The 20,106-nt window shown below is 36.5% G+C and overlaps 1 protein-coding gene across 5 annotated transcripts in view; it reads left to right on the top strand.

Annotated features, from left to right (window-relative positions):
• TLL1 (tolloid like 1) overlaps positions 1–20,106 on the top strand; it is a 127,834-nt gene that overhangs the window by 65,422 nt on the left and 42,306 nt on the right. For all 5 annotated transcript variants that reach the window (XM_072335999.1, XM_072336001.1, XM_072336000.1 and 2 more), the window contains 4 exons: positions 9,162–9,340; positions 11,121–11,226; positions 14,135–14,259; positions 18,690–18,805. In XM_072335999.1, coding sequence (XP_072192100.1) covers positions 9,162–9,340; positions 11,121–11,226; positions 14,135–14,259; positions 18,690–18,805 — 526 coding nt within the window. The remainder of the gene's footprint in view (positions 1–9,161; positions 9,341–11,120; positions 11,227–14,134; positions 14,260–18,689; positions 18,806–20,106) is intronic.

Here is a 20,106-nt window from a genome sequence, read left to right as displayed (position 1 = left end):
AGCTTAACTGTGCTTAATGGCAATTAAGAATCTTTTGTTGCATTGACTATCCTTGCTCAGATTTGTTTACTAAGGAAATTTATAACCTTTCCACAATTCCTACTTCCAGGTCACTGGCATGAAAATGAACAAAGCAGGTTTTGTCATTCATTAGTACAGTTTTCAGTCAATCACTTTTGATTCTCAGATATTTCTGCTTACAAATGTATCTGCCAGTTATTTTTGTTATTTATTGCACTCAGAAATCCTGATTTAATGTAGTGGTCAATGAACTGCCTGTGGGCACCATGTTTGTTTTCTAAGAGGAAAACTCATTACATGTGGAAATATTGTACTTAACGATAGTCTGTTTCTATTGGGGATGTAGGCTCCAAAGGGAACAGCTGTCTGTCTTGCTGACTTTCTGATCAGTGAACACTTTGCGTGTCTACTTTCTAAGTTTTACAGGATAAGGTTGTGAAGGGAAGTTCTGGAATCTCTGTATATTGTAGGTATGATCCTGAATGTACTTAACTGTAGTCCATAAAATTACCTGTAGGCTTGTCTGCAAAAAATACCCCTGAGATTCTTCTCTGAGCCTTAGATACCTGCAGTGTGGGAACAAATTCTGGGGGAATGCTCATTACCTTGTCTTTTGTATTCTTGTGCTCCTGAAGTACTGCTGTAGAACCCTCTTACAAAATGACAAATTAAATGGACTTGAGTTCTGAACTAAGATGGCTGTTATTACTTGGTTAGCAATGCAATTCATAAGATAGTGAATGCTTACAAATAGTTGGGGGAAAAAATGGGAAGTAAAGAATAATAATGCTACCTGCCTGCTTTTGGTGATGTAGAAAGCAATATGAATATAAACAGAAAATGTGAAAGGGATAAATGATCACAGGCATGTTAGGAAGATGAGTATGGGTCAGAAACCTCTGTTTCATGAAAGGTAAATTCTACAACTTTTTGGTTGGCTCATGCTTCAAGGTGAAGACTGAATTGTAACAATTTCAAACCAGAAAGCTGAAGTATTCTCAGCATCTATATTCAAAGTCACCATTATCCTTTGCCATCTGTTGTTTTATTGGTGGATAATTTACATACAGCAAACAGTTAATGAAATCTGTAACTTAAGAACAAGGGAAAGTGTGGCTGCTGGTGATGAAAAGCCTAGCCTAAACAGAGGGACCTTTTTGGGTTCTGATTGTTTCAGAAAGTGCCAGATAAACCAGAGTATATTGTCTCTGGGTTAATAGAAACTACTGCGCACTCACCACATGTATACAATCCTGCTGTTTTCCATGGAAAGACAATAGACAAAAGTGACACCAAACCATCTGCAAACACCTTCTGCCACATGGCCACTCACATTAAAATGCATCTCTGTGCTTTCCCATAGCACCCTGCTGTGTTGGTTTGTTAGCACACTGTGTCATTATTGTTACTAGTACCATGGTAGTTAACATTCACAGATGAGGGAAACTTTATTGTACTCAGCACTGTCTGAAATAAAAACTAAATGATAAATCCTGCCACAAAGAACATCTAGTCAAAACGTAGCACCTCTAATGGAACAGAAAGTGGGCACAGCCATTTTTATATGTAAGTTCACATGGCGGTATCTATCTGCAAACATCTCAGATGACAGTAATAGTACACTAACTACTGAACTGTCATTGAGCCTTTGTAAACATCAAGGATATTTTGAAGGAGCATAATGCATTACTTCTTGCAGCAGTTCATGGGGAGCTCTGCCCAGAAAGGCCATGATGAAAAAAAAGTGTATTTGAAATAGAGGAGTTATCAGAGATGGAAACATAAGCTTTCTACAGTTGAGAGTTTGCATTTCAGCGATGGATGAGGGATGTTTTTGTTCTCATAAACCTATAGGACTGTGAAGATACCTGAGCATCCTTAAGATGGAAGCAGCTGTATCTATGACATTTCTGAAATATGCTTGTCTAACTTGTTTCTAAAAACATGCAAAATGAATACTTCCCAGACAGCTAGGAAATACATTACTTCAATATCCTTAATATAGCAATTTTAGGATGTTGGTGGAAGTAGTTTTGATCATTTAAAAAAAAAAAAAAAAAAATCTTTTGCTGCAGTTGAAGCACATCAACTTCTTTTCCTTTTCACAGTGAAACAAATTATTTTTTTTAAGGAATTTATCATATACTTTGAGACTCTTACTATGTCTGCCTTCAGTTCCATTTTCTTTCAGGCTAGAAAATGTCCAATACATTTAAACTTTACTGCTAAGTCATGTTTTCTAGGACTTTGATCACCTTGTTATTCTCTTTGAATTTGAACATGAGCCAACAGTGTGTCTGGGTGGTCAAGAAGGCCAATGGCATCTTGGCCTGCATCAGAAACAGTGTTGCCAGCAGGAGCAGAGAGGAGAGAGGTGATTGTCCCCTTGTACTCAGCACTGGTGTGGCCGCACCTCTAGTACTGTGTCCGGTTTTGGGCCCCTCACTGCAAGAAAGGCATCGAGGCCCTGGAACGTGTTCAGAGGGCAACAAAGCTGGTGTGAGGAGTCTGGAGCACAGGCAGTGTGAGGAGAGGTTGAAGGAGCTGGGAATGTTCAGCCTGGAGAAGAGGAGGCTCAGGGGAGACCTCATTGCTCTCTATTAACTTCCTGAAAGGAGGTTGTGGTGAGCTGGGGGTTGGCATCTTTTCTTGTGTCATTAGTGATAGGACCAGAGGGAATGGTTTCAAGCTATGGCAGGGGAGATTCAAGCTGGACAGAAAGGGTGATCAGGCACTGGAATGGACTGCTCAGGGAAGTGGTGGAGTCACTGATCCTCCTGGGGGTATTCAAGGAAAGACTGGATGTTCTGTTGAGGGACATGGTTTAGTGGGAGCTATTAGTAATAAGTGAACAGTTGGACTGGATGATCCTTTAGGTCTTTTCCAACCTCAGTGATTCTATGATTCTGTGATTATTATTTCTCTCTAATCTGTTCAAGTCATTGTCAGTTCCAGGCTTATTTTCATTGTGTATAGCAGTGTTTTCTCAGACTGCAAATTTAAAGATCATATTATCAATTTTCATTTTGTATACATATATTATTTCAAACTTATGAGGTTTATGTGGAAAAAAAATTAAATACTTTATGGCTGGAGGTCCCTTCTCCATCACTACAGTTTTGTTTTCTACAGTCTTAAACTACAATTACTTGTCAAAATGTAATTTTTATGATTTTGAGAGCAGTTAATTATTGAAAAGATGTTGACGAAGCACTAATTTGGTAGCTTTTTATTTATTTATTTATTTTAATTACGGTAGTCATTTGTACCCATTAGCTACAGATGTGAAAATAAGAATACCATATTAAGATATTACTTGTGATTCTTCTGCCAAGGCACTGTACGTTGGAGTTAATATATGCTAAAACAAATTCTGATGCAGCTAGCTGATTAGAGCAAGTAAAAAATATATATATATTCTTCAAATAGATTCCAAAGAATGTTTGTCTTCTTTATGCTCGTTCTAATGCCTATCAGATAGTAAGTGCCTGAAGATAGTCAGTATGTTTCTCTGTCTGCAAAGCCAAAAGCAAAAGGGGGCAGCAAGCTTGACTGGCCTCTAGTCACATGCTCTTAATAAAAATTCTAAGTGAAAGTTCAGGCTTCTTTTTATATAGTAAGACAAAAAATAATAAGAACAGAGAAAAGAACAGTTAGTCATGTTGCTGTGGTATTTCTGCATGCCTTTGATCTGTCTTTGTGGTAACTTTTGTTTTCCATCAGAAGACTAACTACTTCTTGTGACAAACTTTAGATAACTTACTACCATCAGTTCTATGCCTTCCAGTTTGAGTATGTGACAAAGCTGTTTGAGATACAGAAAAATCAAATCTCTTTCATGTTCTTCTGCAAATGTAGAATGAACAGCTTCTGTATGTTTTATTTTTTAAGTTGCTACTGTATTCATACACATTACAGGCAAATGCTTAAGTGGGCAATTACCCTGTATATTCTTCAGCAGCATTTTTAGCTTGTAGAAAGTCTACCTGCTCTGAAAGGTGCCCAATCACTTGTATGGAAAGAAGTGCTTCAGAGTTGTACTCAGTAATCCTTTTATTGCTGTTGGGTTGGTTCTTGCTCTCTGGTGGTTATTAACTCTAGCAGCTGGCACTCTTCCTGCCCAGAACAGCCAACACTGCTTTTCCAAGGGTGGTGGCATGGCCTGCACAATGGGTGGTAGTTATTCTCTTCAACTGTCATAGCCCATGACATGGTGTATTAACATGAGCTGAAGGATTAGTACACTGGGATGAGAAACTGATAACTAAAGAATGCATCCTAGTAGCTGTTTGTGATATTGGCGTAGTCATCCCCATCAAGAAGATGAAGGGGCAGTAGCCACTTCTGCCCTCAAAACAGATCTTAGGACTGTGAGTCAGGATATTTAGTAATGAGCACTGATTGATCCCTGCTATGAAGCTGGGTCATACACAGTATCTGCTTCATATGGAATATAAATCTTTCACTTTGTGTAATCAGTAAGCGATGATATACAGTCCCAGCATGCTTATGAAGTTCTGAAGCTTTTAATCCACGACTTCATGCAGTTAGTGCCACGACAGCCTGATGTTGTGCCCTGTTAAGGGACAGGTATACTGTTAAATCACAAAGAAGGTAAAGCAGCTTTCTTTAAAAGTGCAGAATTGTGACCCCATGGGATTCTCTTCCTTTACAATGGTTTAAGAGCATTTTTGACAGTGGCTATGAAATGGTATTACTTGAAAGAAAGAATATACTGTTCCAGTCACTTCACTTTCTCTGTCATTTGTTTCTCTTTGCTCACCATCATTGTTCAGCTAGACCAATTACATGGAATTAGAGATTCCTAAATAGTTACTGTCTCTAAGTGCTGTCTGGTGCAATAAAGATTAAAGAGATCAGGAGCATTAAGTTCTGTCAGTTGACTCAGTTTAAGGAACATAACAAGTGCTTATGAAGCACAGAGATGTCTTGGCCCTTTTCCAGATGCACCTGGGATAAGACTCAAGATGTTGCAGATTAATTTCTTTCATATGTATAAATTTATTTATTTTACTTTTCCTTACATTTTGCCTCAGTGCAGTCATTGCAGTGATCAGAATGTTGCATCTTAATTGCATAAGTCTGATTTGCTTGACATGGCACTGTTTATTTAAGACTTGTGTTAATTCTATTTTTTTTTTGAGCAGTGGACTGCCAGGGTGCTCAGGTGTGTTAGTTCACTTGGAAAAGACATGGCTTGCAATGTATGCAACAGCAGCCTTCAGGTCCTACAGAGAAGGAAATATGGAGAGACTGACTCCTTATGATGATGCTCAGTGAGAGAATGCAAGCTGACAGAAGAAGAAAGAATCAGACCATATATATATATTTCTCATACATGGACAGCCAAACATTGAAGCTGGTTGCTCAGAGTGGCTGTACTGTCCGTCCTTTGGCATTTTCAAAACTCAACAGGATAAACACCTGAACAATTGTGTTCTGACTTGATATCTGACTGTTTTAAGCAGGAGGTTGAACTACAGTACTTCATAGATCCCTTCCAACCAGAATTAAAGAAAATCTATGTTTTTTTTCTTCTAAATTTAGTATTTTGCCTAAACTTGGAATTTTCAGTCTGTATGTCTTTTACACTTTTCTATCTATAAAGTAACCATCAAGCATATTTAGTGCACCTTTTTGTCCAAGCCCCAAGTAGAAAACCATAACTCATTAATTTCAACTAATATGGGAATGGTGACATACTCTCAAATAATGTGGGTTACTTCATCTGACTGATTTTGTTTTCTGCTATGACTTCCTGTAGACTGCCAAGGTGAATACTGAACCTTAGTACATACTTCTAAGCAATCAAAGCTAAGGATGAATATTTTCTAGAAGATTTGAAGTTTTGGGCCTAGGACTGTGCTTAACAAATTAATTTGGTTTATGTAATACAGCAGAATTCAACACCGAGAGCAGAAGTTCTTTAATGTCTTAAAATTAATGAAGTTTTCTGAGAATGAATTTCCTGCAGATTTGCGACTGTTGATGAAGTCTGTCCCCAATCATTCCCTCTGCAATGGGATGTGAGAGTAAATAATATTGTGTATAGAATTTTAAAACAACAGCTAATCCCCCTTTGGATCCAAAGCATTATTATTTTACAGATACTTTTCATATTAAACATGAGTGAATAAGAGTATATGAACTTTAGTAATTTCTAATGCTAGTAAAAAGCTATTCAAATAGTTGAGGGACTAGTGAAAGATAAATACCCAGGCAATAAAGACACTCAAAATATTGTAGTGTTTTAATTGTTTACATATTCACTCATAGCAATAATATTTATTCTGTAAACATGGGATCTGAAAAATGTTCAACAAAACCACGTCAACATATTAGGTGCAAAGGTGAAATCCACTGTGGAATCATGAGATAAAGTAGTATAATTACTCTAGATTTTTATTTTAATCTTATTTCTGCTCTTTGTCACTCCATTTTATTGCCTGTGTTGTATTTTGCAGGCATAAGTTAAGGTGGTACTTCCACTACTATTATTTTTATATTAGTACTTATTTCTATACCAAATATTGCACATACTTGTTTTGCATTACTGCAATTTATACAGAGTATGGAAATAAATACACTGATGTTCTTTATTTTCTTTTGTTATGGTGTGGAGGTATAAACCTGCAATGCACAGAATGATGGTAGTGAGTCTACCTTTCCTTTGCTTTTAAGTAGCCACTAGAGAACACCTTAAGAAATTTAAGTGTGCAAGTCATGTTATTGCACAACCAGAGCTGGAGCATAGAGCCTGATTCTGTACTCAGGCCAAGGAACATAGTGATTCATACCTATGCGTGGAACTGCCTAAAGCAGGAAAGAAACAATTGTAAGTTACTCTTGTTTTGAGAGTAGGACTGTTTGAGAACCAGTCAAGATAACATAGAGGAGGGCCACTAAGATGATCAGAGGGCTGGAGCACCTCTCCTGTGAGGAAAGGTTGAGAGAACTGGGCTTGTTCAGCTTGGAAAAGAGAAGGCTTCAGGGAGACTGCTCTGTGGCCTTCCAGTACTTGAAGGGAGCGTATAAACAGGAGGGGGAATAAATGTTTACAAGGGTGGATAGTGATAGGACAAGGGGGAATGGTTTTGAACTAAGATGGGAGGTTTAGGTTAGATGTTAGGAGAAACTTTTTCACACAGAGGGTGGTGATGCACTGGATTAGGATGCCCAAAGGAGGCTGTGGATGCCCCATCCCTGGAGGCATTCAAGGCCAGGCTGGATGTGGCTCTGGGCAGCCTGGTCTAGTGGTTGGCAACCCTGCATGTAGCAGGGGGGTTGAAATGAGATGATTATTGTGGTCCTTTTCAACCCAGGCCATTCTATGACTCTGTGATAATGTGAAAATTAATTTTCCCAACAGTGTTTTTAAGACAGCTTTGGAACTTTTAATACAGCTCTCTGAGGCTGTTATAATGATGTTTACTTTATAAAATAAACGACATTGCTTTTATAATTTTAAGGTATTACTGTCATTTTTTTTTTTGCATGTAGCTATCTTTCATTTTATTCAGCCATGCAAAACCAGTATATGTTTACTAAGGACAGATATCACACGCTGAAGTATCATGACTTTTTTACTCTAATATTTGTATTTGATGGATTTAGTTGTTTTAGACAAAAATCAGTGAAACAGCCCAATCAAGACTGAATGACCGGACAATTAACCAAAGAGGAAACTCCACAAAACCTGAAAGGGAGCAAATTTTGAAGGCTACAGAGTTTAATATACAGTTGGAAATACTTCCATAGCTGCCCTTTCTTTATTGGCCACAAATATGCATGAAGGATTGTATCAGAGTCCACGCTACTATTAACTTTCTCAAAAAACAAATGCAACATAAATGTTATGTCACAAGTTTTTATTTTTTTTTATTTTGAAGGAGGAGGAGGTGGAGGTGAAATTCTTCTCAACACAATTCTGTTCCATCTGACAGACTGCAGAATTACAGAGCAGAGATGAGAAATCAAGTTATTATTAAGGAGTATAACATTGGCTTGTATCACCTACAGATTTTGAGGTGAAATAGAATCAGTTTTTGATTGTTAAGTCTGAAGTTGTCTTAGATTTCTGCAGAACTTGTGTCTCCCTTTCTTCAGTTTTGCTGGCTTAATCAGCAGATGTCATTTCTTATGAAAAAGCAAGTGGACATCTCTGATAAATGTTGACGCTGTGAATACTGAAAAGATGTAATTTGTGAAAGTGAAGCAGAAGAGTAATGAAACACGAGGGCACTTGTGAAGCATATTTTTCTTTTTTTTGTTTTGAAAATATGACTTTCTGGGACTGACATCCTAAAAGTTTCTATTGCAAGAAAAGAGGAGCAGAAGAAGAAATAGTTCACTCATATTATGAGCATTCAGCCTCCTCATACAGAGTTGTTGCAAATGCCAGTATACATCATCCACAGACAGATGAGCAGAAAATATAGAAAATATGGAGAGACTGCTAAGTGGCACCACTAGATATTGCATCTCTGGCAGGACATCTTCCTGCTGTTTTTTCAACTGTGTGTTAACAGATGCAAAATGTCTCTTGGAATGGGCTACCATTTAATTTGCATCATTTTATAAATTGAATTTAGTAAGGAAGGGTGAGTTTCCAGGTCAAGATATAGGAAACTTATCAGAACTAAGTGGGTATGAATACAGGGAATGTTTTCAAGACATACAGCAGAAGTATAGTGTGGAGGAAAGTGTGTGCATACTTTTTCCTATTCCTTTCACATGTCTTTGCTGAGGATGTGTGGGCAAGAAAGCAGTGATGTACATGGGTGACATTGTACTTCATTAAAGTGAACTTTATTAATTCTTTGAGTGCAAGTGCATTACTATGTCATTTGGAAGTACAAGACCACAAGTGGCAAGTGGCAGTTCTGTTAAATACAACTAATGTCTTGTGGAAGACCTTGAATAAAAAAAATCAAATAATGCATATGTTCTTTATAAGGTATTCTGAATTAAAAGTAAGTTGTCATTCCAGCACTAGTTCTAGAGTTTGAGAGACTTCAGAAACTTCACAGTGTGTAGTTTTGTGCATTTTCTCAGATTTTAACTGAATTTCCTAAATAAAAACACAAGAATGTTCATCTGTACTTGTATTTTAATTACAGGTGCTGTTCTTATGTGGGTCGAAGGGGAAATGGTCCTCAAGCTATATCTATTGGCAAGAACTGTGATAAATTTGGCATAGTTGTCCATGAACTGGGTCATGTGATAGGTTTTTGGCATGAACATACACGACCAGACCGAGATGACCATGTCACCATCATTAGAGAAAACATCCAACCAGGTGAGATGTTCTAATAAATGTCTTTTTGGGGAAAAAATAAAATAACTTTATTTTTTGCTGTTTCCTTCATTTGCTTGAGGTTTTTAGAACTGAATGCTCTGTAATGACAGCCAAAATAAGCATTTGTTATTCCTCTTAGACTCCACTCCTCAAGTGGATTCCCAAATAAAGTACTGCAACCAAATATAATCTTCTCTAAAGATCTGGCTAAATAGCATGCCATGAACTATCATTGGCTAGAAGGAGAGGAATAGTAATCATACTCAGAAATTTTGAAGGAAGCTATTATAGTTAAAGCCCTTTGAAGTCCTATTTTTCTGTGGTTTAGAAAGGTTTTTACTTTCATAGTCATACTGAATAATTACTAGAGACATGCTGATACCTGTTCAGCGGCCTAGAAGGTTGAGATTTGGAAGGGAAAATGAACACTTTGAGTCTGTGATAGTGCTCCCATGGTATTCAAATCTTAAACTATTATCTGCATGTTAGTCTAGAATATTGCCTGTTCTCATGGGCAAGTTGGAAGGAAATTAGGCATGCTCAATTTGCATTGTTCATAAGTACACCTGGTCTTTGTTAAATGCTAATTTTGACCTTTTTGATCATTCTCTGCAGGGTTTGAGAAGGGATGAAATTGGAAAATGTCTAACAGTAGATTAGATTGTCTGTCCCTAAAGAAAAAGGTTTTAAAACAAAACAGTTCTGGTGTGCAATAAATCTTCCCACCCAGAACAGTGGGGATCTTTTATGGTTCCTTACAATCTAAGCTATTCTATGATTTTCCAACTCAGAAATGGCTGGAGAAAGTCTAGCAGCTAATTCACACTTCCATGAGTATCTGAAGTCCTGAAATCCAGTTCCCACATCCAAGTTTTCCATCTACTCTCTTTTCCTTCAGCTTGCATTGATGCTGTTCAAGTGCTCATCTCTTAGGTTCTTTCTCTGATGGGGAAAATACAGTATAGTGCCAGGCTCTGCCTTGTGCTTTCCCCTTTCAGGTGTCCCTTTAGTTTCTTACTGAAACCACTTCTTGTGGTGTCATTTAAGAATCACTTGTTGAGCTTGAGTATCACTAAATCCGATCATGATCATCAGAGTATTTTTTTCTGTTAAGTTACACAGTTGAAGTTGGTTAATAATGTTAATACTACTGCAGGTTTGTTTGTTTGTTTGTTAGTTTTGCAAGACAGCAATATAAGTATGAATTGGAGTAAGAAGTGCTTTGCATCCCTGTATGAGTGATTCAGTCAAAGAATTATGGATCTGGAATTATGAGCTAAATATTATTATTTTGTTCTACTTGCAATTTAAATTGCAACAGCTGAACTTCTGAAAATATGACTTGTATTTGGTATACACGGGTGCTCAGCCTTTACTGAAGTAATGTCACTTTAGTATCAGTCTAGAGAATCTTAAATAAATGATACGAATCTAAAAATAAATGAATAAGTGAAAGGAATCTAAAATAATGATAATATTATCATTGTCTGGAATTAAGAAACAGGCCAGTGAATTTTCCAGATTCTACATGAATTATAGCATAATGATTAGAGACTTCCTGGATTAGGTGAATGAGAACAGTCTTCCTAAATGTCAGATATTTCAGAGATGTCTGCTGTCTTGGTTAATAAAAGCACGTAGTTACTTCCAAATGATGGCTAAGATTTATGAATGTCAGTGAGTGATCAAGTTGTGATCTTTGATGTTTTTCTTTTTCTGTTTGGTTTTTTTATCTTCCCAAAAAGAGATGTTACAGAGAATAATTATCAATCATCCTTAGGTCAGGAATACAACTTCTTGAAGATGGAGCCTGGGGAGGTGAATTCCCTTGGGGAACCATATGACTTTGACAGCATCATGCACTATGCCAGGAACACCTTCTCAAGGTTGGAGTCTCAGGTTATACCTTTTGACTTTTAATTCTATTCCTCTCTGTGAATGCTAAAAAAAAAATGTAATTTTATTTGTTTATTTTAAATTATTCCATAATCATTTCGGGTATTCTTTGTAGTGTAGTGTACTTAGAGCAGTAAAACCACAGCTTGCTTAAGTCAGAATAATTAAATTATATTCTTGAACACATTTCATTTCTGCTCAGTTTCAAAGCAACCTATTAATTTTTTTCAGTTCTTTAGATTTTAAGACAAGATAGTCTGTAAACATCATTTCATACTGCTCATGGTTTTTTTTTTTGTTGGGTTTTTTTTTTTTTTTTTTTTGTAGTACTTCATATTCCATGCATGTTTGCACTTAGAATAACGAAATGAGTGAAACTGTTAAGTGCATTAAGTATAACGTGGTCTTCTCTCTTGGAGAGAAAAGTTCTTTGATGCATGACTTCTGAATAATGGTGGGTTATGCAACTAGAACACTTTATGGTGGTAGGAAATCTACCATGCAAATCACAACCTTTACAAAGGGCTGTAGCCAAGCGTTTACAACAGAGGCTGCAGTCCCTTCTGGTTTTTTTTGTACAGATCAGTACCTTCATCAAAACTATAAAGAAAGATGTTTTCTCCTCCTCTTGCAGACAAGCCCACTCCAAGATTCCTGGGCTTGCTCTGAAACACTGAATAGATTTGAGAAGCTTTACAACAAGCTGTTCTCACAGGCTAGAAAAAGAGCAGGAGTCTTCACCAGATTTTCTATTATATTTTATATCAAGTTGCAGTCCAACTCTCTATTTCTGTGAAATTACTAGTTTAATGTAGTTTTATGAAAAACTCTGAAAGAAAACCTAAGCAAGGACCTCATGGCATGTCATATAAAGCAAACAGAATTTTGTTTGGATATCAAATAAATTATTCCTACACTGACAGATTCAGAAATAAACTGAAGACCACCAAAAAACATCACCTGAATGTATTCAGCATATATATTGCATGGCCTGGAAGAGCATGGAAATTGAGTCACATGGGATAGATATTAGTCATATTGCTTAATCCAGTTACAGATGAATTACCTTAAGCTATAAAAAGCTATATAAAGTAGAGAAATTTAACAAGCTGGAACCCTCCAGAGTCTTGGGGCAGTGACAACGTAAGATAATTTTAATTCTGGGCTCTGATCTCACCAGTTTCCAAGCTGGCAAAAACTGATAGTGCCATGAGTAGGCATGCCCTGCCCCAAGGTGCAATAGGTTGTTAATTTGTGCTGTTTAAAAACAACCTTCCAAACCCTGAGGTCATGTATCGATTTGCAGTAATTTCTCTTGAAAGCATGAGTCATGCCCAGTGTGAATTATTGCCAACTGTTTGTTGTTATACTCTACTCTGGATAAGTAGGAGAAATTGCAAAACTTCATAAAGTTCTGTTTGCACACAATAATATTGTTAATGCTTTATTAAAACTGTTACCAGTTATTCTTTTATTAACGTACCTATCAAAATTGTGCTGAGACACCTGAGAGGGTCATTTTCACATTTTTCAAAATAGTAATGGCATCTTCATGTTTCAGATTGTACCAAAAATCAGTGGAAAATATAATTTAGAGATAAGTTTGTTCATTTTAATTAGTAATGTCCCTCATTTCTAGAAAATGAACAATATCATAAGTAGTTTATTTTAGAGTTCAGCAAAATGTAATATCCTAAGCTGTTTTTTGTTGTTGTTTTTTTTCTTTTTCCAAAATCATTAGTGATGCCACAAGAAATCTAACTGGGTTAAGAGAGCAGTATATACCCCTATACTAAAAGTTGTTAATTTATTATCATTTTAAAAGTGATCTATATTAATAAACAGCATTCATAGCTGCAAAGATCCTTGCTATTCATTCATTTTTTGGACCTACTTAATCCATACATAAAAACAACAATTTTACTTTTCTGTACGAACCCTACAAGGACAAAAGAGAGTATCCAAAAATTAAAGAACGAGAGAATATAAAAACATATTCTTCTATTAAATTCCATTTTATTGGATTTTTTGAATTGTCAAATACTATAACATGATAACAGAACATCCTTGTAAGTTCTTCTTCTAAAATTGACTTCAGACTACCAGAATATTTTGATTTATATTCAAAATTGGGGATATTTGGGATAAAAGTACACATTTGGAACAAATGTGCTTCTCTATTACTCCTAGTCATTTAAGGTAAATATTATGGAAATCACATATGGTAGATAGACATATATTGTTGTAGATCAAGCAGAATCTGGCAAGCAAGCACTTATATTTTAAGAGCAACATCAGCTAGAGTAGAGTTAGATCTGTTATAACATGTGACAGAAGAACGGTTTGACATTAATAGAAAGAAAAGAATCCAGTAAAACCAGGAATAGCTTTGTATTACTGTGTGACTTCTTATTGAATTGGCGAACAGGACTGACTTAACTTGCCATTATACATGCAAGTCAAACATTAAGGCTTTAAAAACTTCGTTAGAAATAGGAACTTCATGATTAAGAATTTTGTGACAGGGACTTATTTATGTATTTTTATTCAATTTTACAATTAATTTTTCCAGTATGATGAACTGATTTGTAGTGCATTTCCTTATGTAATCAAAGTAATAGAGTTTTCCATTCCGTTGGCTAGCAGAAATATTAAAGCTTTCACTGATATACTGAAGAAAGATTCCTTTTTTGATAACTTTGCTTAAGGTTTGACAACCCAATGAATTTTTCTGACTTGTTTTCTCTATTTAAAGTTTTGTATTTTACCCTCTTACTTAAGCCAAATGTAATTTTTAGGTTTACATGATAGCATAATTAATGCATCAAACTCTGCAAGTTCTATGACAGAAATCTGATAGGGTTTTTGGGGTCTATTTTTTATTTTTATTTTTTTTAGGGGCATGTTTCTGGATACCATTCTCCCTTCCCGTGATGATAATGGTATACGACCTGCCATTGGCCAGCGTACTCGTCTAAGTAAAGGAGATATTGCACAGGCAAGAAAGCTGTATAGATGTCCAGGTATTGCACCACAAACAAACAAAAAACACATACTAGGAATTGTTTGACTTCATTTTTTTCAAGAGGAATGATAATATCTTTGAGTCAGTTGCTTTATTCTCTGTTTCCATGTTGGCAACTGACGTAGGCATTAGAAGAGCTGAATCATGAAAAATCTTTAGGTCTCTCATATGCAAAGCACTTAAAGATGGACAAACTACATGAAAAAACATTTAGTTTCATTCCATTTCAAAATGTTTTCCTTATCTGTTCAGTGACTGGAATAGAAATAATGCTTGATGGTACTTCTGGTTATGTATTTGCAATGCAAATCTTCAACTGTACTAGTTAGTTTTTGTATGCATCTGGGGTCGTGATTTGAGTGGAGGGCAGAAATGATGAGTGGTTTCAGGATCATGCTCCTTTTCTGTAATACTCTTTGGCAAATTTTGGGATAAAACACATTAGTTTTCCAGCCTTAGTTTGGTAAAAGTAAAGCTTGGAAAAGAGTGCTTCAAGAGAGAGAGAGAAAGGCTGAACGTTTTGGTACAAATTTTACATGCTGTACTCTTTAATATCACATTTTTTCAATTTATTTTTAGTTACTGAGTAGCACATGACACAAAGATAAAAGCCACCATCAACAAAACACTCAGTAAGGAAAGCAACTCTGCAAGTTCAACAGTATTTGTTATCTAATAAATGTTTCAGAAAATAACAAGGCTGATAGTTCAGACAATATGATTTTGATTTCATGAAACGTATATGTTCATTATAGTCTACATCAGTAACATCCATGACATTGTTTTTGGAGGTGTGCTGTATCTCCTGTTTCAGACAAAATATGTTAATCATAATATCTGCCTATGATAGTGTTTTTTTGTTTGTTTGTTTTTTGTTTTGTTTTTTTACTTTAAATGTAATACAGTGAAAATACAGAAAATAGTGAGTCAAATCAGGGTTTTTCAGAAATACGAGTTTATTTGATGAATAATGTTGTAGTATTGTGTTTTGTTTTGTTTGGAGTTCCAGATGCTCCTACAAGTTTCTGGTTAGAGAAGTGTGCTGCATTTTCTGGGACCCATGAATGTAAAGCTGAGCTTGGGGATGCTGGAGAAAAAAGCTGATCAGCTCACTATTGAGGCAGCTGAGCCTCTTCAGTAGATTTAACTAGCCAGGATAGTCAGGATCATTTTTTAGAAAAGGAATTAGTGAGTGAGAAATAGATTTGAGGTCAGTGAAGCTGTCTTTCATGAGCTGAGCAAGTGCCAAGACTCAGTGGTCTATGAGCAGCAGGTTTGATTTGTTTTTATGTTTTTCTTATGATACTGTGTGTATTGGCCAGATGGGAGTGGTGTTGTACACTGGCTGCGTAGTTAAACACTGGCAAGCTTCAGTAGTAGAAATTGCTTTCTGTAATATAATCCTCCTGATGTCTGCATCTATTCCTAATCTTTACAAAGAGGAGAAAAATATTTTCCCTTTCATTACCACAGAAAGGCCCACCAGAAGACAAGGCTTCTCAAGCTGTAGATTGACTTTTGGTTGGAGTGTGTGGGGGGGAATAGCTGAAGAGCCATAAGTGATCTAGACTAGCAAAAGTAGAAAATGCAATCAGTTTCTTCTGACATGAAACATGCTAAAACTAGATCTGAGGAAAATTAAATAAATGGCCATTACTATTTTATTACTCCTACCTTCCTTTCTTAATGTGGACTTACAGAATCATAAAATCATTAAGGTTGGAAAAGAGCACTAAGATCACCCAGTCAGCTGCAGCCCACCCCCACCATGCCCTCCAACCATGTCACTCAGTGCCACATCTTCCCATTTCTTGAACACCTCCAGGGACGGTGACTCCACCACCTCCCTGGGCAGCCTGTGCTAGTGCACCACAATTCTTCCTGAGAAGAAACTTTTCCTGATACCCAAACTTAACTTGAATCCATTGCTAAAGGACTGCAGCTCACTAAAGTACATAATATACTGTCTTATAAACTTAATCACAAATAATGAAGAGATAAACCTTTAATTATTTAACGGTAAGATTTTAACTGTTTTAATAATCACTGACCCATCGCAGAGAAATGTGCTTTTAAGGAAGAAGCACCCAAATATCAACTTATCAACAAACGCTCTGGAAGCCAGCCTGGTAGTCTGATCCCACAGATAATTAATTCAGCTATTGATTAGTATGAGCTGTTCTTGTCACATATCCCTTGAGTAACCAGGAATTTTTAATTAAATGTTAAATACTGTGAAATGCATGAAGTCCAACTTTATTTTATAATTTCTGCTTGTGTTTATTCTTAGTAGAAGTTATCCAATTAATTTATTTCTTATGTTTGCCTTATGTTTAGAAATTTTCTGAAAATTTTGATTATTAGAGAGCTCAGAGGCATTTAATATGGATAGAAGTTAAATCACCAAGGGAGCTAGCTTTATGTTGTACAGCTTTATTCCTAAGTTCTTACAGAAGGAAAATGTTCAGTGGCAGCTACTTGAAGTCAATAGTTTTGTGACTGTATACAACTTCTCTGTATGGAACACAGCAAAAATAATCTTGCAGTCTGTATGACTGGGAGGAATTCTGAACTGTTATGTCAGGGTCTTCAGCTATGGTTTGATCTTTAAGTGGTCTTGTATGGAGCCAGGAGTTGAGACTCGATGATCCCTATGGATCCCTTCCAACTTAGGATATCCTATGATACTTCTTACTAACTGCAGGGCTGCATTTAATCTGACTGTATTCCTTCTGAGAGTACCTTGATGCAACATAGCCTCACTGAAGCCACATATGGGGTGGAGGAAGAATGAGAGAAGGTTCTTTGTGCTGGGAGCAGAGCATTTGGACTCACTGTATCTCTTTGGGTTCTGCTTTCCTCTGCTCTGTCTTAGTTGTTTTACTCTTGGCCTTCTCTTAGGTGCTTTGCATATTTATTGTAAGCTGTGATACAGCTCAGTAGCTCTCAGGGAACCCAGTTGCAGCCCTCTATAATTTATTTAAGTTTTCATTAATTGCCATGTGAAAAATAAATTGTGGTTAATTATGGGTATAGCATATTCACTGGGAAGGTTTTATATAGAAATAATTATTTAGCACTGAATACCTTTTGTGTATATGTCATTTCCTGTGAATGCCTGCAATTTTGAAGAGATAAAACGTTGTGGTTTGTTTTTAATGAGGGGAAGGAACTTTTTTTTCTTTTTTTTTTTTTTTTTAAAATTTTTGTCTGTTTTATTTCTGAAGGACATGGTGACAGTAACTTCAGCTATTAAATTTTTGGGAGGCTGCACTAATCTTTCTCTTCCCTCACAATAACCAGTTCAGTGTCAGAGAGCATATTTAATACCTCGAATGTAGCTTATGCCTGATATTACAGTGTCGTTGCCAGATTACATCTTAGAAGCATTTTAACATGACAGCCGTTACAGCTGCATTGTCTCTTTGTCATAAACAATCTTTTGTCCCCTTTTATTTAAAGATTTTCCAGATCATTTATAATTCATTGAGCTTTTGATTGATGTGGGTTCACCTGCTGGCAGTGGTAGTGCTGTAATTTGAAAGCACTGAAGATCTGATTACACTGTCAGTCATGGAATAATACTCTCCAGTTCACATCTTATAACCCACCTGCAGATCAGCAGGTGAAACAACTTGATTGATGGTCGAAAAGATGACTGACTGAGGTGTGACATCCCACCAGAATCATTATTAATGGGGGAGAAGAGTGGGAGCGTCTGATGATGTATTTTAGCATGAGGAAGAATTACTGATTAGTCAGCCTGCAGATTGTAGCATGATTGACAGGTGAGATATGGGTGCTAAAAGCTTTAATAGTAAAGAATACAAAATCTCTTGGTATTTTAGGGCTTCACATTTGCTTTGCTTTATTACCCTCACCTCTACAAATCATTGTTGCAAGATATTCTGTTGAATGCAATACTTAAGTTTTCTATACCAATATGATTGTGCAGTTTTGGTAAGAGCAGTCTCTCATGTGGGCGAAGTACAAAAATAAATGGAACCACTGATGAAATAGCAATGTGATGCCAATCGTGCTGTGCCAGTTTTTGTTGTGGTTTTGTTTTAGCTCATAATGGATGTGCCCGAGGGTGTGGCTAACATTTTTTTTGCAAAATAAAGTTATATGTATAATTTTGCAGTTGACTGGCAGCAGTGACATTTTTAAGACTGCTCTAATTTTGGTTAAGTCAGCAGACAGTACGCAAGTGAAGCAGTTCATGGAATAAAAACATCCTGTGTAAAATGGAATGAACGTCAGATTGGCTTAAAATCCCTGTTTTGAATAAATCGTAAAACAACTAGTCTGTTTTCCACTCTGCATCTGCAATGAGTTAAATGGATTCTAAATAGATATTGAAAGGACACGTTTTTCTCTCTTAGGCACATTCAATTTCATATTTTTACTGTATTTTGATTCTTTCAGCGTGTGGAGAAACACTGCAGGAATCTACAGGCAACTTTTCTTCTCCAGGATTTCCAAACGGTTATCCTTCCTACACACACTGCATATGGCGAATCTCTGTGACCCCAGGGGAAAAGGTATTTTAACATTCTCTCAGCTAAAGGTAGATACTATTTTTTTAGAACAAAATTTTGTGTTTATCCAGTTTTTCACTTACATTTAAAGCTTGCATAATAGCTGAAAATGATGGTAAGCTGTGGAACAGTGTTTTGAATGGGATTGTAAAAGCTCTGCCATTGACTTGACTGTAATCTATGGGATTAGAAATGCAGTTTCATCTATTTGGTGTATTTTTGTGTGAAATGAAATTCTGATTTCAATCTGCTATGTGTTTGCGTCAAGAAACCCCTTCAAAACTGGTTTCCACTGCAGCTGGTTCTTCAGCATAGACATGGAAGAGGTAGTGCAGGCTCCTGGATTGGCTTTTATGTGGTATGGGTTGGGGCAAGTTTTGCTGCCTGGGGCTAGGAACTCCTTCCTATACTGAAAGAGTTCTTTTGAAACCTAAATGAAGGAAACAATTTTGTGTGAGATATTCCCCTATGTCATTCTGGTGCATTGTCTTTTAATTTCCAGGTGTTAGCGTCAGGAAAATGTGGCCCTTCCAAAAAAATATACATATAAAGAGATTGGCCTGGGGAGAACAGTCATCTGGGGAAGGAAGTGTGCCACGCTACTGAAAGCAAAACCTGTTTTTCTTGTGTATGCTTTCAAAACATGCTAGCTGAATCTTGTTTTAAATAATTGGCTCAAATATTAGTCCGCTTCAGAGTAAATAAGGATAAAGAGAGGAATGGGACGTTTCACCTGAGATAAACTATTCAGGAATAAATAAATAATTATTTTACTTAAAGCAGTGGGCAACATTAAGCAAATCCAACTTAAAGCCTGAAATACAGGACTCTGCATCAGTGTCAATACTGAAGACTCCAATGAGGAAAACATAGCATTTGCCTCAAGATATTTAGTTCTCCCACTCAGCAGTGGACATAATTTTTCCCCAGCTGGATTACTTTATTTCTTTCAGGTTAGGGTCCTGGAACACACTAAGAATATGTGTCCCTGATGTGTTAATGTATTCTGAGGAATTGTAAGAGCATTTGCCAGTATGAAGGATGAGAGCAAAGTCATTTGGAATGCATTCACCCTGCTCTGGGCAGGATCCAGAGACAGGAGGAAAAATAAACATGCTGAGAGGGCGTGGGTGGCTCTGCAGGTTAGCAGGGAAAAACAAATGAAAAGATGAATAAAAAAAGGGTTGCACAAAAGATGCAAATTAATCTGGGTAAGTAATTTTATATCCCCATTATTTGTACTGCTTCTCAGACACAGCATATTAACAACGAAAGTGGTTTAGGTTTCTTTTCCTTCTTCTTGG

Source organism: Excalfactoria chinensis, chromosome 4 (genome assembly GCF_039878825.1).
Source record: "Excalfactoria chinensis isolate bCotChi1 chromosome 4, bCotChi1.hap2, whole genome shotgun sequence".
Classification (NCBI taxonomy): Eukaryota; Metazoa; Chordata; class Aves; order Galliformes; family Phasianidae; genus Excalfactoria; species Excalfactoria chinensis.
This window is presented reverse-complemented; position numbering and strand designations above follow the sequence as displayed.